At 38.1% G+C, this 20,063-nt stretch overlaps 1 protein-coding gene across 4 annotated transcripts in view; it reads left to right on the forward strand.

Annotated features, from left to right (window-relative positions):
• Positions 1 to 20,063, forward strand: part of grik4 (glutamate receptor, ionotropic, kainate 4) — a 262,717-nt gene that overhangs the window by 129,729 nt on the left and 112,925 nt on the right. For all 4 annotated transcript variants that reach the window (XM_067508672.1, XM_067508671.1, XM_067508670.1 and 1 more), the window contains one exon: positions 1,905 to 2,038. In XM_067508672.1, the coding sequence (XP_067364773.1) occupies positions 1,957 to 2,038 (82 nt within the window). In that variant the 5' untranslated portion in view covers positions 1,905 to 1,956. The remainder of the gene's footprint in view (positions 1 to 1,904; positions 2,039 to 20,063) is intronic.

A 20,063-nucleotide genomic window follows, 5' to 3' on the forward strand; every position in this document is an offset into this window, starting at 1 on the left:
TAAATCACAGTTACTGACAAGCCGGTGCTGTTGTAGCTCTTTTCCTTGTTTTCAATTAATCATGGAATGAAAGAATTCTGCTGTGCATCGCCAGATTTGCTGTAGAATGAACAATTAGCTTGGACATGGACGAATTCATTTTAAGGACATTTCAATTCGATCACTGCGTATATAAATCAAGCATTTCATACCTAGAGTATTATACATGTTTATCATTTTACATCTGCTGGGAACTAATAATAATAGCTAAGTAAAAAGATTAGGTCTGCACCTCTCATACATCTTGGAGGAGATTTCAGCCTAAAAATAGGAAAAATTCATGTATCCATCATGTGTTGAATTGTGGGTCAATTAGGACTGATTTCCCACTCACAAGTATTATAAAATACAAACCCAGCTTCTCCTGCACTTAAACTATGCAAATGGCTAAGAATATAATATAACTTCTGCAAAGGCCCACAGTGTACCTCATTATCCTCACTGCTGTGGGTCTTTTGAAGTTAAATTACAACCAACTTCTTGATTTATCACCACTGCAAATACAGCCCATTCTTTTTCTCCCCTCCCACTATTAAATTTTAAAGACCCTGCACTTAATCTCAGCATGTTGTGACTAATATAAATACACAGAATCAGTGAGAATAGAAATTGATGACAAATTATCATATTTATACCTTGTAGTGCACATATTGTGCTTCTTGGCATTTCCCACACTTAAAGACTTGAATCCCTATTTGTAGGTTCTCAGTGTTTTTCACTACTTTGTTTTGTTTAGAGGAGCATAAAGTAAAATGCCCCGCTGCACATGATCTAATACATTTGTTACATTTGGAAATCAAGCTCAACCATTTGCCCTGCTGCCTTGGGCAAACAGAGTTGGACAATTACAAACATTTTTACAGTCTGTTGGTCAACCACTTTTACCTACAGTATAAGAATTTAAAAAAATACTCTGTTATTGATTTCTGGAGATGGAAGCAGGAAACTGCTATGCTACTTCACAGTGTGGAATAAAAAACAATAGCCCATTGACATTACTGAATAACCCACAATCTTAGATTAAAAATGTCTGCTTCCAAAAAGAAGAAAGGTGCATGGAGTGTTAGGCATGAGACATTGTGCTTTAGACTGTGATTGCAGCAAAAAGGGCCCACAACAGCCTTATGAATACATGAAAGACACATATGACAGGATGTCAGCCAGACTCTGCCCTAGATGTTAAAAAAAGACATTAAAGCTTCCAAGTTTCAAAGTGCACCCTTGTACTGTATACACTGGCGGCCTAATGGTTGGAGAAGAAAAATACGCCTGGAAAGTTGCCAGTTTGATCCCTGTACTGCCAGCATAAATTTGGCTACAGGAAGTGATAAAGCAATGCTTGCCACTCCCAAATTACCATCACTGAGGTTCCCTTAAGATAAGGGCAAGCTCTGTACACTTAAGTTTGAAGCATTGGTTTAAGAATAGTCAAGTTTTAGTGTGTAGATCTTCATCGGGACAATGTTTGGTTAGATATAGACCTCTGTGATGTGTCATGCAAGTCACTTTATTTGTGTTTTGGCTCCATACGTTAGAGATAAAGAAGGCGCCTTGGAGAGCAGTGTCTTTCCATCTTTGACACGAACCATAAAACTCAAGAATCAAATTCAACAATAAAAAACCCAAACAGGCAGATAGGAAAGTTGTCAAAACTCCTGTGGGCCTCATATTCACTCAGCAGCAGTTTCAGGCTCGCACTAACCGATTTTCAGCATGTAAAGTAGGCGAAAGATAGAGAGAGGGAGGGATGCAGTACACTATAAAAGCAGATTTTATAGATGTGTTTGTTGCACAGTCTAGGTTTATTTGTGCCCTATTTGATGTCGGTTGATGTATAACTGGTGTCGTCTGTATTTTTTCTTCAGGTGGCTGTGACAGGGGCACCCCCGGGGCAGGACCCATGAGGAGTCATAGAAGATGCTCGCAGCCTGGGCGCTTCTGCTCTTCTTAGCCATGTGGGTGAGAAGCACCTCTGGTGGCCCGCTCTCCTTCAGAATAGGTAAAACATACAGCACGACTTGATGCTCAGCGTAGTAAAAGCAGCAAAAACTGTGGCCCACACATGTTGACCCTTAAGGTCTACGGTCTTATTTCATAATAGAGTATCTTTTTGCTGTGTTTTCATTCAGACAATAGTATGAATTAAGCCATAACACCTGAATACATTTTGTTGCCTTTTAGAAAAAGTAAAACAATTACACAGTATAATTGGAAGGCAGTGTAACTTTGATGTGTTCATTAAGCTGATGAGTGGAGTTATGTGCAACACACATTTTTCTTTAATTAGATGTAATTTTTTTTTATATTTAACTTACTTTAAATATTTCTAGTTTCTAGTCTTTCACTTAATTTGGACCCACTAAATGTTCTGGTGGTAATTTTGCATGTTATTGCTTGATTACAGATTTTAGGCCTCTAGAACGCTTTAATGTCAACCATGTGGGTGTTGATTGACAGGCGGGATTGGCGTTCTGCTCACTTTCCACTTTCTTCAGTTCCTGGCCATGCACAAAGTTTGAATTTTAAAGTTTTAGCTGTGGCTCTCATTGACTTTTACTACTAAGACCCTTAAAAAATTTTATACTTTGCTTGATTATGGTATCCTATCTGTTTGCATAGGATACTATGAAGTCCGTTCATTAAGAACATTTGCAATATACTGTTACCAGCTTGCCTGCTAATTAGATGGCTGTTTCTGTCTCTGTTGTGCAGGTGTTTTTTTATTGTCTTTAAGCATTTCTTGACATTAGTGTTTCAGGTACAACTTTGTCTTTGGATGTTTAGCAATTAGCTGAAATTCCTTTAAGTACTGTTTAATATACCACATTAGATCCTTTTTAACCTGTAACACTGGTATCAACTCTTACCGAGATGGCTTTCACACTTATATCACCTGAAACTCAAAGGACATTTCATTTACACTTTAACAGTACCATGTTCATTATAAGGTGATTGTCAGCACATGAGTAGTATCATTAGCATCATTTAAGGCTAATACAGTGGATTTGTTAACCCAGATGCTTGAACAAAGTATATAGCACAAAGTCCAGCAGAAACTACTATGACATTCTGCTTCTTTAAAAAGTGAAAGATCGGTGGACCAAGGCTCAGCCTGACTGGACTTTATATCTAAGAAGGCATGGTTGAAATGTCTCATCACCTTCCAGACTCTGTTAGTAGCCAATGGGAGTTGTACTTACTTATTATTCTCCTACAGTCAGCAGGTCTCTGACACCCTGTCACTAGCTCCCCGTCTACCAAAAGTTTGACTGTCTTTCTATTTACTTTATGTATAGACCTCTTGTCTTAGGTCGAAAACTGTGTGTGCGCGCGTGTGCGTGTGTATACTGTCTATTGAAAAAGATGGAAGCTGCGATAAAAACAGATGGTGAGAATTGGATTCTACAACTCATAGACATTGTGGTCTTTGAGTGGCAGGCCTTGAATTTATAGCACAGCTGTCAGTTTTCAGGAACAGCTGAGAGATTTGTTGCCACAGAAAAATAGTGTCGGTTAATACCGCAAATCCCTGTGTATTTCCCCCATGCCCCGAATCATGAGCTTATTTTTAAAAATAACACAACTTTGGTTAAATGTAACACAGCCAAGAAGAAATTACCTCTTTGAATATTGTTCAACAAATGACTCGGAACCCTTTATGTCTGCCTTTATTGCACTGGGTGTCATACACCAACTGACTGTAGAAAAACTCCTTCTCAGTCATGTTGCACAGTTGATGGATTATTAGGTGCTTGGCTTATTTCTCCTTTTCTTGTAATGTCATTTTTGCATAGCACCAGGCACTTTGCATTTGTACCACTACTATGTACTTGTGTGTGCTCTGCCTATGTGTGTGTGTTTAAGCAAGACCTAGTACAAGCCATAGATATGCACAAGCACAGACACAGATGTACGCACACACAAATTCCAAAGCACACTGAGGCAAACAAACACACACCCCCAAACAACACCACAAACTCCCTGCCATTTGCACTCCAGGAGATGGTATTTAACATGGTTGTCCCTCGAGTCCAGGCTGGCTGGCAGAATGTCACTGTCTGGCCTTCTCTGAATGTATCGGGGCCAAAAACAACCTCCCACCCCTGCCATATTTCCCTCCAGGACCAGCCAGCAGCAAACTCATTGTATGTAAACTGCAGAACTTCTTACCATCTAAAATTTACTTTTGTTGTAAAATTTATCTGCTCGGATGATGGTGTGTCCATTAGTTCTGGATACCATCTGATCAACCGGACTGGAACGAGAAGTGCAAATAAAAAGGTGGCTTTAGTGGTTAACTGCTGTTTTGCAGCAGTGTATTGCAAATGAGAGGACAAAACAAATGTTGAAACAGTATATTTTGTTAAATCAATTTACAATCTACCATCAAGAACATATTGTTAGGATCTCTTCAAACATGGGACTTGACCACATTTGTAGAACGACAAGAAAAGCTACTGCATAATACTACATAAATTCCCCTGTTCAATGCCATATGGTGCAGTTTGTTGTGCTTGCTACAGTATTACCTCATTACTTAAGTGAATGACTGTCTGTTGTCTAGTATCATACACCTTATCCTAACTTGGAGAATTTATCTTCCTCACACACACTGCTTTAAACTGACCTGTTTTTACCTAATACAGGGAGGGGACAACTTGCCAGGACAATTATATAATTTATTTATAATCAAACAGAATCACTACAACAGACTTTCTTACACCTGCAGAGCTTTCTCTCCCCCCTCCACTTTGTCAACTGCTTAATTTTAAGAAGCAGCAAGTCAAGCAAGTCTCACACAGGTAAACCTCATCACTGTATTGTACAGAGTATGTTGCAATAAAAGAAAAGTGTATTTACTTAAATAAATGCAATAATAGACATTTTAATACATGCTAAAAATATTTAGGAAAAAAACTTTAACTGATGCACATACAGTATTAGATTTTAAAAAGTTATAGGCAGAAGCCAAGCTTGTTCCTACCCTAATATTTCTATTATGCTAATTACATTTTCCTGAAAAGTGGCGATAACGCTACTTTTATATTTATGTATACATGAACTTGTTTAGCCACATGCAAGTAAACCTTTTACTAAAACAAAGCATACCTGTCACGATTAGTATTAAAAGGTGGACCCATATGCAATGTATAACAGACAAAGATTTAACAAGAAGGAGGAGAAGAAAACTAAAAGTCACTCCTAGAAACAAACGGTACGGACAACATATCACTAGACTAGAAACTTAAGACAAACTGAGCATTACTGCACATATTGAAATAAGGGATGTTAAAGACAGAGCTGACCACGAATCTAAATAAAGACACAAATACAATGACTAGTGGAGTAACACGCACACGAACGTGTAACCAGAATAGTGATTTAGATAACATGGAGAAGGAAACTCACCGGCAAAAAGGAACAAGAACCAAGAGTATGGGAAGACTAAATAATCTGAATATCAATTTTCAAGGAATATCATATTTTAGCTCAAATTTAAACTAAATGACAAGCACAACAAAATGATCTGAACAATAAAAACCCATCAACACTAGAACTAGAGAACATTACACAAACAGGGTAGTAACTCAGAAGAAACTGCAAGCACTAACTGTAAACTAGGAAGACAAAGTAGAAGGTCAAGGCACAATGGGGTAAATGAGAAACAAATATGAAGGAGCAAAAACAGAGTGCATACATACAGACCAAAAATCCGAAGCAGGAGTAAACAGTCAATAGTTAAACTGTGCATACTACAAAGCAAACTCAGGGAACAACAAGAAACCAAACCTCAGACCAAATAGATCAGGTGGCAAAGTCCTTCAACTAGAATCATGCAGAAGCAGAGAGGAACAACAAGGATCTTGCAGGTAGTGAATCTTGCTGGGGGTTTAAATAGACCAGGTACACAGGTAAAAACAATTACTAACTAACTAATAACTAATAAAAGGTGTGAAGCGGCCAAAATCACTGTAGGACAGGAAGTGGCGGAGAGTGGCTACAAAATAAAAGTTCAGGACAGGAAGTAAAGCCGGTGATGGAGACAACCTGAAATCCAGGGTTAGGATCATGACAATACCATTAAACAAACTGAACAATAATAACTTTAAAAAAGAATAGATCTTTAGTGATATTTAATTTGTACATCATTTTAAATTATTTGCTCTCTAGGTTATTATTGATTATATTCTAACACATCTTTAATGTGTATAATGTTTACCTTTGATATTTTAAGTTTGACATAATTTATGCATGGCTTGCAACAATAGCATATTATTACATTACATTACATTAATACAATATTACAAATAGTATATAGTATATTTGATATTTTTACAAATATAATTTATTTACCCACAGACAAACAAGCATTCATACTCACATTCACACCTGTGCTCAATTCAGTTAGTAGTTAAGCATAAAATATATGTCTATGGACTGTGGGAGGAAACCAGAGTACATGGAGAAAACCCATGCAAGAACAGAGAGAATGCAAACTCCACACAGAAAGGCTGCAGCCATAATTCGAACCGTGGATCAGGATCTCTTATTTCTTTGAAGCCCACAGAATGTTTACTAGCATTGGGCTTCATCGCTGGGAAGCTGTTGGTGCTGTCTGGTCACTCAAGTGCTGTGAAATTCTATCAGTAGATATCTTCACCTAAGTTTTGCTGCCTGTGACAGTTCAAGAGAGAAATATTTGGATTTAATTTCGTAGAGCATGTGCTGTCCTGTAACTAGAGAGATTAAGATTAAGGAAATCTGTGCAATAACCACACCAGCATTTATTTTAGTCTTAAAGTAAAGGATTTTCAAAACTAAAATCATCCGTGGTCTTGTTTTGTATCATTTTAATGCCCGTAAATACCCAAATACAATACAATGCTTTTCATGTTGTTTCGAAATCTATAATCGTTGGAAACTAGTGGAATAAAACAAACAAATTCAAATTAGCTTTTCGAGAAGCTCTAATAAATGAGTTAGGACAGGCTGACATTCCACATAAACATTAAAGAGAGCTATAGCTAATAATTTAACTATGCATTAATTCTGTCTGCACTATGAAATCTAGCAACATGTAGTTTGATTGCCATTTAATATAATTTTGAGACATGTACTGTATGCATACAGCTACTGTAACTACTTGGAACCTGTTATGCTGAGGGCAGCAGGGGACTGCATTAAAAGAGCACCAATATAACAGCCGCTGACATTTATTTCAGTATTCACTTTTTTATTAGGTCCTCAGAGATAACTTGGAAACGAGACTATGTTTGTTTTCATTTACTCACTAATTGTTTTAACCTATCACTCCAGTCAGGTCACAATGGCTAGGGAATGGTAGATGCATTATTTTCTCCATGAACTTCTTCCAGCTCTTTAAGAGATCCCCAAATACCCACGGACCAGCTGGGAGATGTAATCCCGCTATAATTTTCTGGGTCTGCTCCATGGTCTCCTCCCAGTTGTACTTCCAGAGAGAGCAGCCCAGGGGCACTGTTAACAGATGCCTGAAAGTCATCAGCTTGGTTCTCTTAATATGAAGAAGAAATAGTTCATACTGCAGTGCTAAAGTGCTAAAGTTAGACTGAATTATACTGTAGTTATTTTGGCTGCAGTCTCTTTCTTAGAGTCACTTTTCAAATGTGTGATCAAAGATACAGAGGAGCAAATCCATCTTTGCTGCATCTGTTCCTCTCATACCCTCTATATGCATAGTCAACTTTAAGCACATATCAGTGCAGAAACACTGACCATTCAGTTTCTTGTTGACTACTTGACTCATTAACTCACTTCTGACACAAAAACACAATAAAGTTACACCTTGTATTGTTAAACCCAACACCAAACCTGCAACAGCCATGTGTGTTTTTGCTTTGTGTGATATGTGTGCATTAATAACATATTTCTGTGAGTTTGTCTCCATATAATAAAATTAGATCATATGTCATGAAACTCTGGGTAAATATCTTTAGAAAATGTCAAAAGACTTAATAAGTTTCATTTTTATTTTTTTATTGTTCGGCAGTAGAATGTATTAAAGAAAAAAAAAAGGCCCAGCAGCTGTTAAAATTAGGCAAGCAGATGAAATGGCTTATGTACCAACTGGAAATGCAAATACTGTAAATAGTCTTGGTTAGATATTTAAAAAATATAGATTTTATGATGTTTTCAGACGACTCAAGTAAACTTTAACTTAAACATTACAGCACTTACAGTCATCTATATCATATATTCACCTAAAATATTACTATTATTTTTAAACTAATATTTGCAATTATTTTATTTTAGCATGCAACTCAACATTTAATTATTTCTGAGTTGTTATTTTATTTTAATTTGTAATTCTAATAACACAACTGGATTTTACAGTCAGTGTTATTTTAGGTAATTCCACATCTGATACAGATGTTATTTAAATGTGTACATAATAACATTTGTTTTACTTCAAGCAGGACACATAATTCATGTTATTATCTGAGAATCAACAGATTTATGTAATAATAAAGGTACATACCTTTTTAAGACAACTTAACTAATGTTGACATTTTATCATAAAAGCTAGTCTCAAACATTTATATACCGCATTTTAAAGACAGCAGTGGAATGTATTTAAATTTGAATTCTGGCGCTGTTCTCATTAAGACACAGGAGATCCAGCCTTGTTAAAACATCATTTTCAAATTCCTTTACATTACTCTTAGAAAATAAGAAAAAACAGAGCATCCCTCCTGAGGAAGCAGCAACCAGACTGGCTTTGCGGGAAGAAGTCAGACAGCTCTTTCTTTGCCTCTTTGCTCCTTTTCTCACACTCAGTATGAGAACACGACACAGGATTCTTGTTGGGTTAAATTCAATTGGCTCCACTTTTTCAGCATGAGAGGCGAAGCCCGCACCAGCCTCCCAAGACTGCCATCACCGAAGCTGTTAGTCAGGGTGGCATGTCGTTTGTAGTGAGATAGGTGTAAGGGAGGCAAAATATACTAATTATGAGTTAGTGATTCTCACATTCTTTAGTGAAACTTATTCTTAGACTTTTGGCGTGCTTGTGTGGGTTTCCTCTGGAAACTCCGGTTTTCTCCACATCCAAAGCCATGAATGTTTGATTAGCTGGGGACTCTTAAGTTGCCCATAGGTGTGAATTGATTTCGGTCTGTGTATGGCTCTCTTAGTTGTCCCTGAAATGGACTGGTGGTCTGTCCAGCGTGTACCCCACCTCTCGCCCGATGACATCTTGGATAGGATCTAGTCCCCAAGACCCTGAACAGGATAAGCCATTACAGATGAGGGATGGATGTTTCATGTTGTCTTTGACCTTCATTACAGAAAAAAAATATAGTTGACAAATGTACAGTAATTCGACACAACACAATTAACAGAGACTTTGATACAAAAAGAAGGTGCTACCTACAACACTGAAACACTGAATGTGAATCATGTGCTGCAACGTCATCAAAGATGAACACAATTTCTAGAAAAACTGGTTAGCCGTGTGTGCGCTTTTCTATCCATATTTGTGTGTCCAGGCACTAAGTGAGGTGGATCAGTAATATTGAACCCCACGGGTTGTGTCTAATTGTATAATTAGCCCTGCTGAGCTAATACCCTCAAGTCAGCAGCACCATACCTCGGCTCAGTCCCATCTACACTCACAGTGACTTATTAAGGTTGGCTGCTACAACCACCATGCCTGAGTCATTGTGCCCTTGCCCCTAGTCAGGTTCATTCTGCCCTCATGCACACTGACTTTAGTTGGCATCTGTGAACTCATTTAACTCACTGTTACTGGAAGATCAGAGAAGATAACATGTTGGGAGGGAGAGAGAATAAATAACTTTGAGGGAAGTCTCCTACGTTGCTTTGAAATGTCCTTTGAATTGTAATCTTTCTCTTCTGTAGTGAAACAGTTGCACATTATAATGAACAAAGGCAAAAGAATACTAATATTCTATTGAGGAGCCATGTGAGGAGACTTAATAATTAATATCCTTGGTTTTAATTACTTAGCCATGTGCTTTGTGGGCCATTAAGTTAATGACACTCATACATATGTACTCACAAACCTGACCAGCACATCCATTTTTAGGTGACCACCTGCTTTAAGTGCCCACTGCCCATTTCTCTTCGTTTCAGATGGCAGCAAAGGTAATGAGCACAAATCCAAAAGAAAAGTATGCTTAATTACAAACCAGCATGTGTCCCTGCAGGCAACAATGTGCTTTGTAGGTGGATATCTTTCCTCAAAAGTCAGTCATTTAATTTAAAAATGTGTGTTCAGCTTGTCTGGGGAAAAGATGTATTTAACTAGAATGGAGCCCATGTAAACACTGAAACAAATCTAAATATTAGGCATAGACTTACAAGGGAGGGGAGTATGATTAATCTCTAAGGTTTCAATTACCAGGGCAGGTGCTGGGACCAGTCATTTAGTTAATGGCAAGAATGGCAGATAGGAGTCATGTGATGCTATTATACACTCTACTTTGTTCCTAAGCTTACCACATAAAATCACAGTGCACAGGTATGGAGATTGTTGCAGTGTCTGCGCCCTTTGAAGGATGCAGCCCTCAGAGTATCTGAAGCCATGTTGCCTCTGTAGACCAAATAAACAGTAATAGCTGAAGCAATAGGAGACAGTCATGTCTATGGATGATTTCCTATTTACGTCACCAGCTGTTCCTGATTGGATACAGTTGAGAATAAAGATTCGTAATTTAAGTTGAGTCGCTAGCTAATGTCACTTAACACATTGTATTGAAACTTGCCCGTTTGGTTTTTACCATAGTCACTAGCCACTGGGTAGCTAGCCAGCCACTAATGTCACATTAATTCATGCAGCAGGCTGTGAATGATCCACCTGTTGGAGACTTGGTTGCCAGGTTGTTGCCAGGCAAATTGGTTCGCTCCAATTGAAGGACCCTTTTGAAGTGGGAGAGCCTTGTCGCCACTGTGTGACGCAATTGGTCTTCAAAAGCAGCCTTAGATGGATGCAGCCTCTGAATTGAGGCACAGATTGGGTTTACACTTTGTTTCAACCACACACCATTACGGACATTCATTTCCTTTGGCACATGGGCTCACACTCTGTGTACACTCATAAAAAACTTTTACACAATGCCACCCTGGGTCACACAAAAACATGAAAACATGGTTCCTAAATTATTAACAAACTAATTACAAGCTGCAGGGTAGTGTTTTTTGGATGTGTAATGTAGTTTTCCACATACTGAGTTGGAAGGCATAAGCTTAGTTTATATAAAAACCTTATAGAGCATGAGCAGTGGGCTATTACTGTGTGCTTTGTAGTCCCACAATGTTGTAGTAAGTAAGATAATAACCAGGGCATTGTATAGCAGAATCATGGCTATAGTTGAAAGAGCAATATCACCTTATTTTCACTCTTCTATAGCCTGGATTATCCATAAAATATTATAATTGTGTTTTCATTTCAATAGCCCTATTCTTACTATAGTTGTGAGGTACTGTAACATACTGTGAGTAAAACAGGAATAGTCTGGTTTTGGTGCTTGTAACCAACATTGATATTACCCACAAACATTGTTGTTAATGCAGAGTGTGGAAACAAATGCATATGTCTAAACAGTTATTTTACCTTGTTCAGTCTGAACCAGAATTCACAAGATACTCATCTCCGTTGGAACTATTATGTAAGTGGAAAGAAAATCTTAATGCTAAATTATAAAACTAACAGTGAATCAGAACAGATTATGGCAATACTTTGCAAGGCCTCTTCCATCTTAGATTTTTGTGAAACAGTACTCACACTGTATGTCCATATGTATATTATGCAGATTTGTGCGGTCAGTTAAAAGCTAGAGGTAAATACACTAATACTGTGCTCAACCAAAGCTCACAAAAGCAGGGTCTGTGCTGTGTTTATTCAGAGTCAACATCCAAGTGAGTCCACTAGAGATTTTCTTTTATTTATTTTCAAATAGCACGTAAAAGCACATGAGGGAAAAATGCTTTTCAGCTAAGCCATCTTCCTTTTTCAGCTTTTGGAACACACACATACACAGACACACACACACACACACACACACACATGCACATCAACTTTACATAACTGCATAAAATTTATATAAATTTGCATCTAGCAGTCATAAAGTTTCACTTTCAGATTTTTTTTTTTTTTTAGTTTATGGAAACTATTGATTTTATTCCATTATCCATCATATCTTAACCCAGAATCTTAGGTGGCACAGGTCAGAACGTTTTCAATCCATTCTGCTGCATGCTGCATATGTAATCTAAAATAACTAGGACTTTCCCTGCATTTTCTACAGGAAGAAGCAAGCACATTATTCCACTGTGAATTTTTATTCAGCCCACATTTGCACGATGCTGCATCTCCTAGACAAGGACATCCGTTTTCTCTTAGCAGTAGCTGCTTTTGTGCAGCAGATCTTGACTCTCCTCATCCATTACAGTCAAAGCATTGTGGAGAAAGCCTTGCTTTTAAAGGGAATTAGAGGAGATGATTTGATTAGTCATGATTGAATGATTGATGCCAACCAAACACTTACTGTAATTTATTCCTCCTGTTACAATCCATTTTACACATGCAGCACGTCTGCACCAGCGCTGTGCCAATGCTACTGGTCTTAAAACTTCTAAATACATGTTGCCACAAACCAACTGTTAGATCTCCAAAGTTGTTTGCACCTATGCCTTGATCCATGAAAATGAAGTGTAAATGCTCAAAGTGCTCAGCATTTCCTCCTTTAGAGAGCTATTATCTGCTGGCAGCTAGAGGGAAAACTGCTTTTGTTGTCTGGGTTTTGATTAGGACAGAACAACACAATATACCCAGGTACACACACGCACACAAACACAAATACTGGCTAATGCATATACAGTACATTAGACATCAACCAGCACAGGCATTTTCTGTTCCCTGGCTCTTTATTTGAATATTTATAGCTGTGATGCCAGTAAACTTTAACTTTCATAATGTCTAACCTCGATTACTTTTGCTGCTTGCAGCAGTGATGAGTTCTTTACGCATAAATGGCTTCAGCAGTAGTGACTGTATGTCACTACATGACAACATCTTCTGTGTTTACAACTCTTGACCAAAACCACGCTTATGATAAAGAAGAACCCATTCTCATGGAGTCTCATTCCTAGGTTTCAAGATGTTGTTCCACCAGTGACATCTAGAGAAAAGTTGTCTCATGTGTTGCTGGTGTCATGCAATTGCATTACCATGACCAATTTTTTATAGTTTTTTTCTGAGATTAAATTCAATGTTTATTCCTGACAAACCACAGTAAATACATACAAAAATTTAAAGCTGTTCTTTTTTGTTTTACTCTGTTATTCCATCTGTAATTTAGGAACTAAAGATAATATCATAATGACTAACCTTTCATGTAGCTGTATATCTATGTACTTTTCAACACATATATTTTTAAAAAGAAAACCATAAAAAGAATTCAGCATCACATTGTAATAAAACAATAGCAAAGAAAACCTATACCACTGTCAAGACGAAATGTAAACCTTTGAGCAAACATTTATGTTTTTTACGTTTGGTAGGTTTAAAGAAGTGATTTAATTCATTCGGCAAACCCCCAGCGAATTGAAGTAATCCATATATCTGTATAACCTTCTCAAGTGATCAAGTGAATTTTTTGATGCTCCTAAACTCAAGGAAACATGCTGGAACAATTTTTGTGACTTGTGTGCCAAATAGGAGTTCATGCCAAGGTTTCTAATGGCTGCATATGGTGATGGACTAAACAGTTTATTTGAACAGAAAGAAGTTCTGGGACAAGGTGGCCCAAGCACTGTTTTTTAATTTAACATATAGTACATTTGCATGTCATCACATAGCAATGTTGCTGTAACAAATAGTTTAACTAAGTATGTGACCTAATGGTACAGTATATAAAAAACAATGAGGACCCAAGGATAGAGTCTTGGGAAATAACAAAGGTCAGAGCACTTACTAAGGAAGACCCAACTGTAACAACACAGAGAACTATTTACTACTATTTAAAAGAGCTCAAAACCTCTGAAATTCTCTGAGCATGTGAGCAAAATGTCAGACAGACTTAATAAAACTTAAATTCCGAAATAGTTTCCATTAAAGTGGAAACTGGACACCTTTTAACTAATTTATGAGGGTTGAGAAGCATGAATTGATTTATATCATAGGCAATAAGGTGCAGCATGTTTTTAACAAATAAAAGGGGAAGGGGTATTAAGCATGGGATAAATGATAACTAGGGATATGAATATATATGATTTTGGATCATGATGTTAGACAAGTAGGAGGCAACTTTTTTGCACCATTCCGAATGGTGGACATTTACGGACCGGACAAATCTTTAAATGACACACCTGGAGTTTTGCATTAATTTTCTGCCTGCGCGTATTTTCTACATAATTCCATAATTAATTAAACCAGAGCATATTGTACATACAGTAGATTACATTTTTATTTAGAATCTGCTTTGTCTGTGATAAAACTATTTGGTAATTTTAGAGAATAATAATGTGTAGATGCATTTGTTGAAGCTCTATGAAAACTACCAATCAGCCACAATATGCACATAGGTTGCCCAGTAGTTAGAGCAGAGGTGTGCAGGTGGGAGACACACCAATTGGTCTGTGTCATCTTCAGGGATAAAGAGTTTCTGCATTTGCAAGAAGGATGAAGCTATATGTAGTGTAAACCAGCTGGGGCTAATTTGGGTCGAGCAATATTCAGGCATGATTGAGACAGGATGGGCGGGTTGTTGTGTGTGATTCTGATTAGAATTTTCGAGCAATGGAAGTGTCATGTTTGGGCAACATGGTCATAATTCATAACAAAGGGTCATGGATGTTTTTAAATCTATTGCAGCTGCCCATAATGCTTTGCAGTAGGCATGTTTTGAAGGTTCAACAGATGGTAGGTTACACATGAAAGAAGGCATGTACACAAGCACTCCCTCTCTCCCTCTCTCACACACACAAAAACATATTTTTCTTTGTCTTTCTTCCAACCCTGTTGGTAGGGGGTAAAGAAGATCACAAATGGCTGCTGATACCAGAACAGATACCTTACAGATACCCGATGCCTTTCCAGAACAAAGGTTTTGTTCATACACACACAACCACACACCCACATACTTGCAGCACCATGTCCACATTGTCCTTTCAGTGTAAGAGAGAGAAGCATGCATTGGTCTATAACTCACATTTATGGCAGCAGTGCTGAAGCTAATGGGCGTGAGCTTTGATCATCACAGATGCTTTGTATGTGATTTGCGTGATTACGTTAGAAAAACATTAGTAATGGCTGAGATTATGACACTGCTATAGATACAGCCTGGTGCTGTGGGCAAGCAGTTTCATTGACCCACTGCACCATGGCAGTGTGTTTTTTCCTGTCCTGTTTTCTTTGTCTGACTTTAGTCTCAGAAGGCTTTAAGATGAGTGCAGCAGTTGTATTCATTCTCTGTGAAGTATAAATTTTCTTCCCCATTTTATACCTCGTTTTTTTTCCCAAGCTTTTTCCTTTTGCTCCCAATCAAGATTAGATAGTTCCCCTTGTTCCCCTACTGCAGTACTTGTCAGAAGGTAGACAGGCAAGTGTCCTCTCTAGCACATCTGAAGCTTAACAGAGGTTTGCTGAACCCACTTGGATCTGAGCCCTTTCCATACTGCCATCGTAACCAAATGGTAGAAATTAATAGTGCAACAATAGAAAAATAATCCATCTCTGATTCTTGTGAAGGTGGAAAAATACTGTAATCCCAGGGCCACCTGAGTGTCCTTTAGTGTAAAACAATGGGCCAGTGTCCAATAATGGATGGCATCCCTGCCATGTTTAATTGCTGTTAGTTCTTGACACCATTTTCTTTTTCACATCTAACAGATACTGTATGACAGTATAGACAATTCAGCAATCAGCACTCATAAGCCTCTTTCACATATGAACTAAAGAAATCAGCTCTGGACATCTCAGGAATGTCTCATTCAGGCATTTGCATTAGCAAATGAAACTGCCTCCAGATAAAGACTGGAGAATTTTAGGATTTCAGTGCATGTGTGATTGAGGTGTTGGCCCAACAACACCTCAATAAATTTTTAGCAAAAAATGATTTAGTCAACATACAGACAATGTGTCCCTCCTATTATCTGTTAATTTAGCAACCTCCCATAGAACCATGGAGACTGTTTTGGCTTGTGTGACCCAGTGTCAAATGCATTTCTCATCTCATCTATCCATTTTATACCTGCCCTAAGAAATTATCTACCACCAAATGCACATATGGAGCCTCCTCTCCCACAGCAGATATGTACACTCCTCCTTTAATTCCCAATTCTGCCAGTCCCACTCCATTATGCCATGTCTTTGATCATGGCTTACAGTGAAGAGTTTGGCGAGTCCTCAGAGTCCCCCTCCCCAGCTGTTGCCAGGCCCTCTGCCATTTTAGTTAGTTGGCACACCCATTGGCAGCTGCCACATTTGCCTTGAGCACCACCTCTGGCTACACAGATGCTTGGTGTGTGCGTGCGTGTTTGTTTGTGTGTGTGTGTGTGTGTTTGTGCATGCTTATGTATCCACCTGTGAGGTAAACAGGTATGTGTGCAATCACATTTGCTCATCCATCTTTTTATTTGTGTGTACGTTTGCCTGCTGTTGTATTTGAAATTCATTCCCATGTGTTAATGGTTAATTTACCAGGCCCTTTTCCAGGGGACAAGGGACGGCTGCTTGCCTAATCGCTAACTAACGCTAGGAGGGACTTGCTGTTGGCTCATTTCCAGCTCCAGGTAGACTTCGTATTAAATGTGTGCCTGAATCCAGGCAACAGCAGATCTCACCAATTGTAATTTGGTCACGATGAACTGGTGGTGTTTTTCATACCATTGCAGACATGTAAAGATAAACCAACATGGGTGTGCATGGGTTGGAAACAAGATTTGAAGCAAATTATTCAGAAAATCTGTCTTAAATTCAATTCAAATTCAATATAAATTTGTTGTGACTTCTTTTGATGATCCAGTCTGTCTTTCTTTGTGTGTGTGTATGTGTGTTTGTGCTTGTATTTGTTACTAAGTTGGTTTCAAAAAAGAGCTAGGTTTTTGTTAAAGTTAGGCATAAACGTCATTATTTACATAGAAAAGCAACATTTTACGGCAGTAAAAAAATAGCAATACCATACCATCTAGGGTAGCCTGGTTGCTCAGTGGTAGAGTATTGGGTTGCGATGCAGAAAGGCCTAGGTTCGGATCCCACGCCACCAGGTGTGACCCCGCCCAGCCACCTAGGACAACTTTGGTGGCGGTCCCGAGCCCAATAAAATGGAAGGGTTGCGGCAGGAAGGGCATCCAGCATAAATACTCATGCCAAATCAACGTGCAGAACACATTCCACTGTGGCAACCCCTGAAGGAACAAGCCAAAAGCTGTTGATCTTTTTATCAACGGCTTTGGTTGCCTTTTTGCTTTTTGCTTGCCATGTACCTCACTTGTAAATGGCTTTGGATAAAAGCTTCTGCTAAATGACTAAATGTAAATGTAAATGTTATTAACAGTACCATCTAATAGCTACTAAAGTAAAATACTCTGTGGCTTTTTGTTGAATAAATCAGATTAATATAAATGATAGTACTGGGTTATAATTCTAGATGTATTATTGTATTTTTTAAATATTTTTTGGAAGCATCACTGTAGTCGCTGTAAAGGTGGAGCTGATTTAAGCTACTTAATATGCAGAGAGAAATTCCTTAAATGATTTAGCATAATTCAATAACAAATGTATATTTTGTTTAAACTAACTAAAGTTTGTTGAGTAACTAAAGCTGTCACATAAATGTAGGGGAGTAATTATTGCAATGTTTTCCTGGACACTGCTTCAAAAACTATCGTTAAGTGCTGGGTTTAGTGAATGTACTATGTTCCATCATTGCAAAAGGCACATTTAAACATTTATCCATCCATCCATCCATCCATCCATCCTTTATCTTCTTGTCCTGTTCAGGGTCCAGGGTAGCTGAATCAGTACAGTCCTGAATTGTCTGCATCGTATCATTAGCTATATACTTCTATACTGTGTGTATCATTAGCATCGTATCCATTTTCACTGATCTCTCCTGTGTGATCAATGAGACTGACCACACACAGACAGAATTCAGTCACGAAGGACAGTGGTAGTGAGATCTGAGAAGCAAACTGTGGATGCTGTGATGGTAACAAGTGTTTTATTTAGCATAAAGTCTCCCTTGCTCCCTTTCTACCATGCGGTAGCGTGAACAGTCCTCAGTCAGATTTCTGGGAATGTTGCCTAGTTACAACATTCAGATCTTTCTGAGTCTGTTTAGTATTTATATTGTACATTTACAAAAAAAGGTGAAACTAATAATAGGCTAACAAAAGAAAAAAAAAACTGTCTATCTTTAAAACATATAGAAGCTGAAATATGCACTGAATGATTAAGGAGATTATTTAGCAAAATATATAGCAAAATCCAAAGTAAACATAAATGACATCAATACGTGGCCTGGTAGCAGCCAGAGCAAAAGAAAACTCATTAAAATAAAAAATAAAAAGAACATAGGTTACAATTAAAAACTGTCAGACGTCGCCTTTGTGATTGTGTTTGCACTTGCTATTTTATCTCCTTTTATGTTCATTTGATTCACGGATGTGATTTCATGGGCTCCATAATTTCTTCAAAAAACTGAAAAAAATATTTTGTGATTTATTTTAAAACAATCACATTTAGAAGTGTTCATTTAGGTTCAAAGCAGTGACAGTGTTTAGGCTTTATGCAACCCCCCCCCAGCACACTTTGCAACAGTAAATCACATTAACATGACAATACATTTACATGAATATGCAATCAAAAATTAAAACTTGTAGTAGTACAATAACATGACTTCTATTATTTTTACTCTATACATTTTATTTACATATATATCTATTCTTTTAGGCTGTGCATTTCATTATTAAACCGAATACTGTAAACCCCAGAAGACAGAAGCAGTGTTAAAATATGCTGTAACAGCATCCACTTTGTTTATTTATAGATCTGCTATTGTGGCAGCACATTGGCAAAGGTGTGACCTCTGCCACGTCACATATACAAGGTCCCTGGTTGAGTTTGCATGTTTTAACTGTGCTTGTGTGGGTTTCATGCAGATACTCCAGTTTAAATGGGCAACTACATAATGCTTTAAGGCACAAAGAATAATTCAGTCATCCTAAATGCAGTCAGAAGAAAGTGCAGGACAAGTGGAAGTGGGACCAGAGGGATTAGCAAGGAACAGGCAGTGGAGAAGTGACAAATTGCATGGCCGAACATGATGGACAATTGGCACAATTAAACACTCACAAATATTAATGGAACTTAAGGCCAGTGTCGCAATCTATTAAAGGTGTACAGACAGTTAGGCTATTTTCACAGTGCAGTCAGCTGTATCATTAACTCACTTTACACCAAATCGGTCACCAGGATTTTTTCTCTTTTCCTCCTTTGCCTGCCTCCACCACCTGCTCCCTGACTGTTCAGGATCAGTGGATGATTGTGCCACTTTGTATTTCTCCTGTGTAGAGTGTAGTCCTGTAGGGAAGCACTGTGCATTACTATCCACTCCAGCTCACCTGTGTCTTGCCCTGTCCCAGTGTCCCTCACCTTATCAGCCATATACACACTTCAGAGAAACTCCCAGGTGAATACTCCATCCGCTGGTCCTATTACAACCCCAATGACAAAAGTGTATTGTCCATTTTTGTTTCTTGGTTTCATATGCTGAGGCAGAGGAACATGTAGACACACACACACACACACACACACACACACACACGCACAAACAAACAGAGGATGTTTTCAGCATTGTCGCGCCTAAACACACAGTGTTTACCCTGGCACATCCCTCTGGCTCTACCAGTTACATTGTTAACCCTTCTATTCTGTTCTCGAGGGAAGCCTCTATAGTTCAACATCCAATACATATTCTACATTCAGTCCTCATTTAAGCACTGCATGCCTGTACATGTGT

The sequence above is a fragment of the Channa argus genome, chromosome 6, assembly GCF_033026475.1.
Source record: "Channa argus isolate prfri chromosome 6, Channa argus male v1.0, whole genome shotgun sequence".
NCBI classification, from domain to species: Eukaryota; Metazoa; Chordata; class Actinopteri; order Anabantiformes; family Channidae; genus Channa; species Channa argus.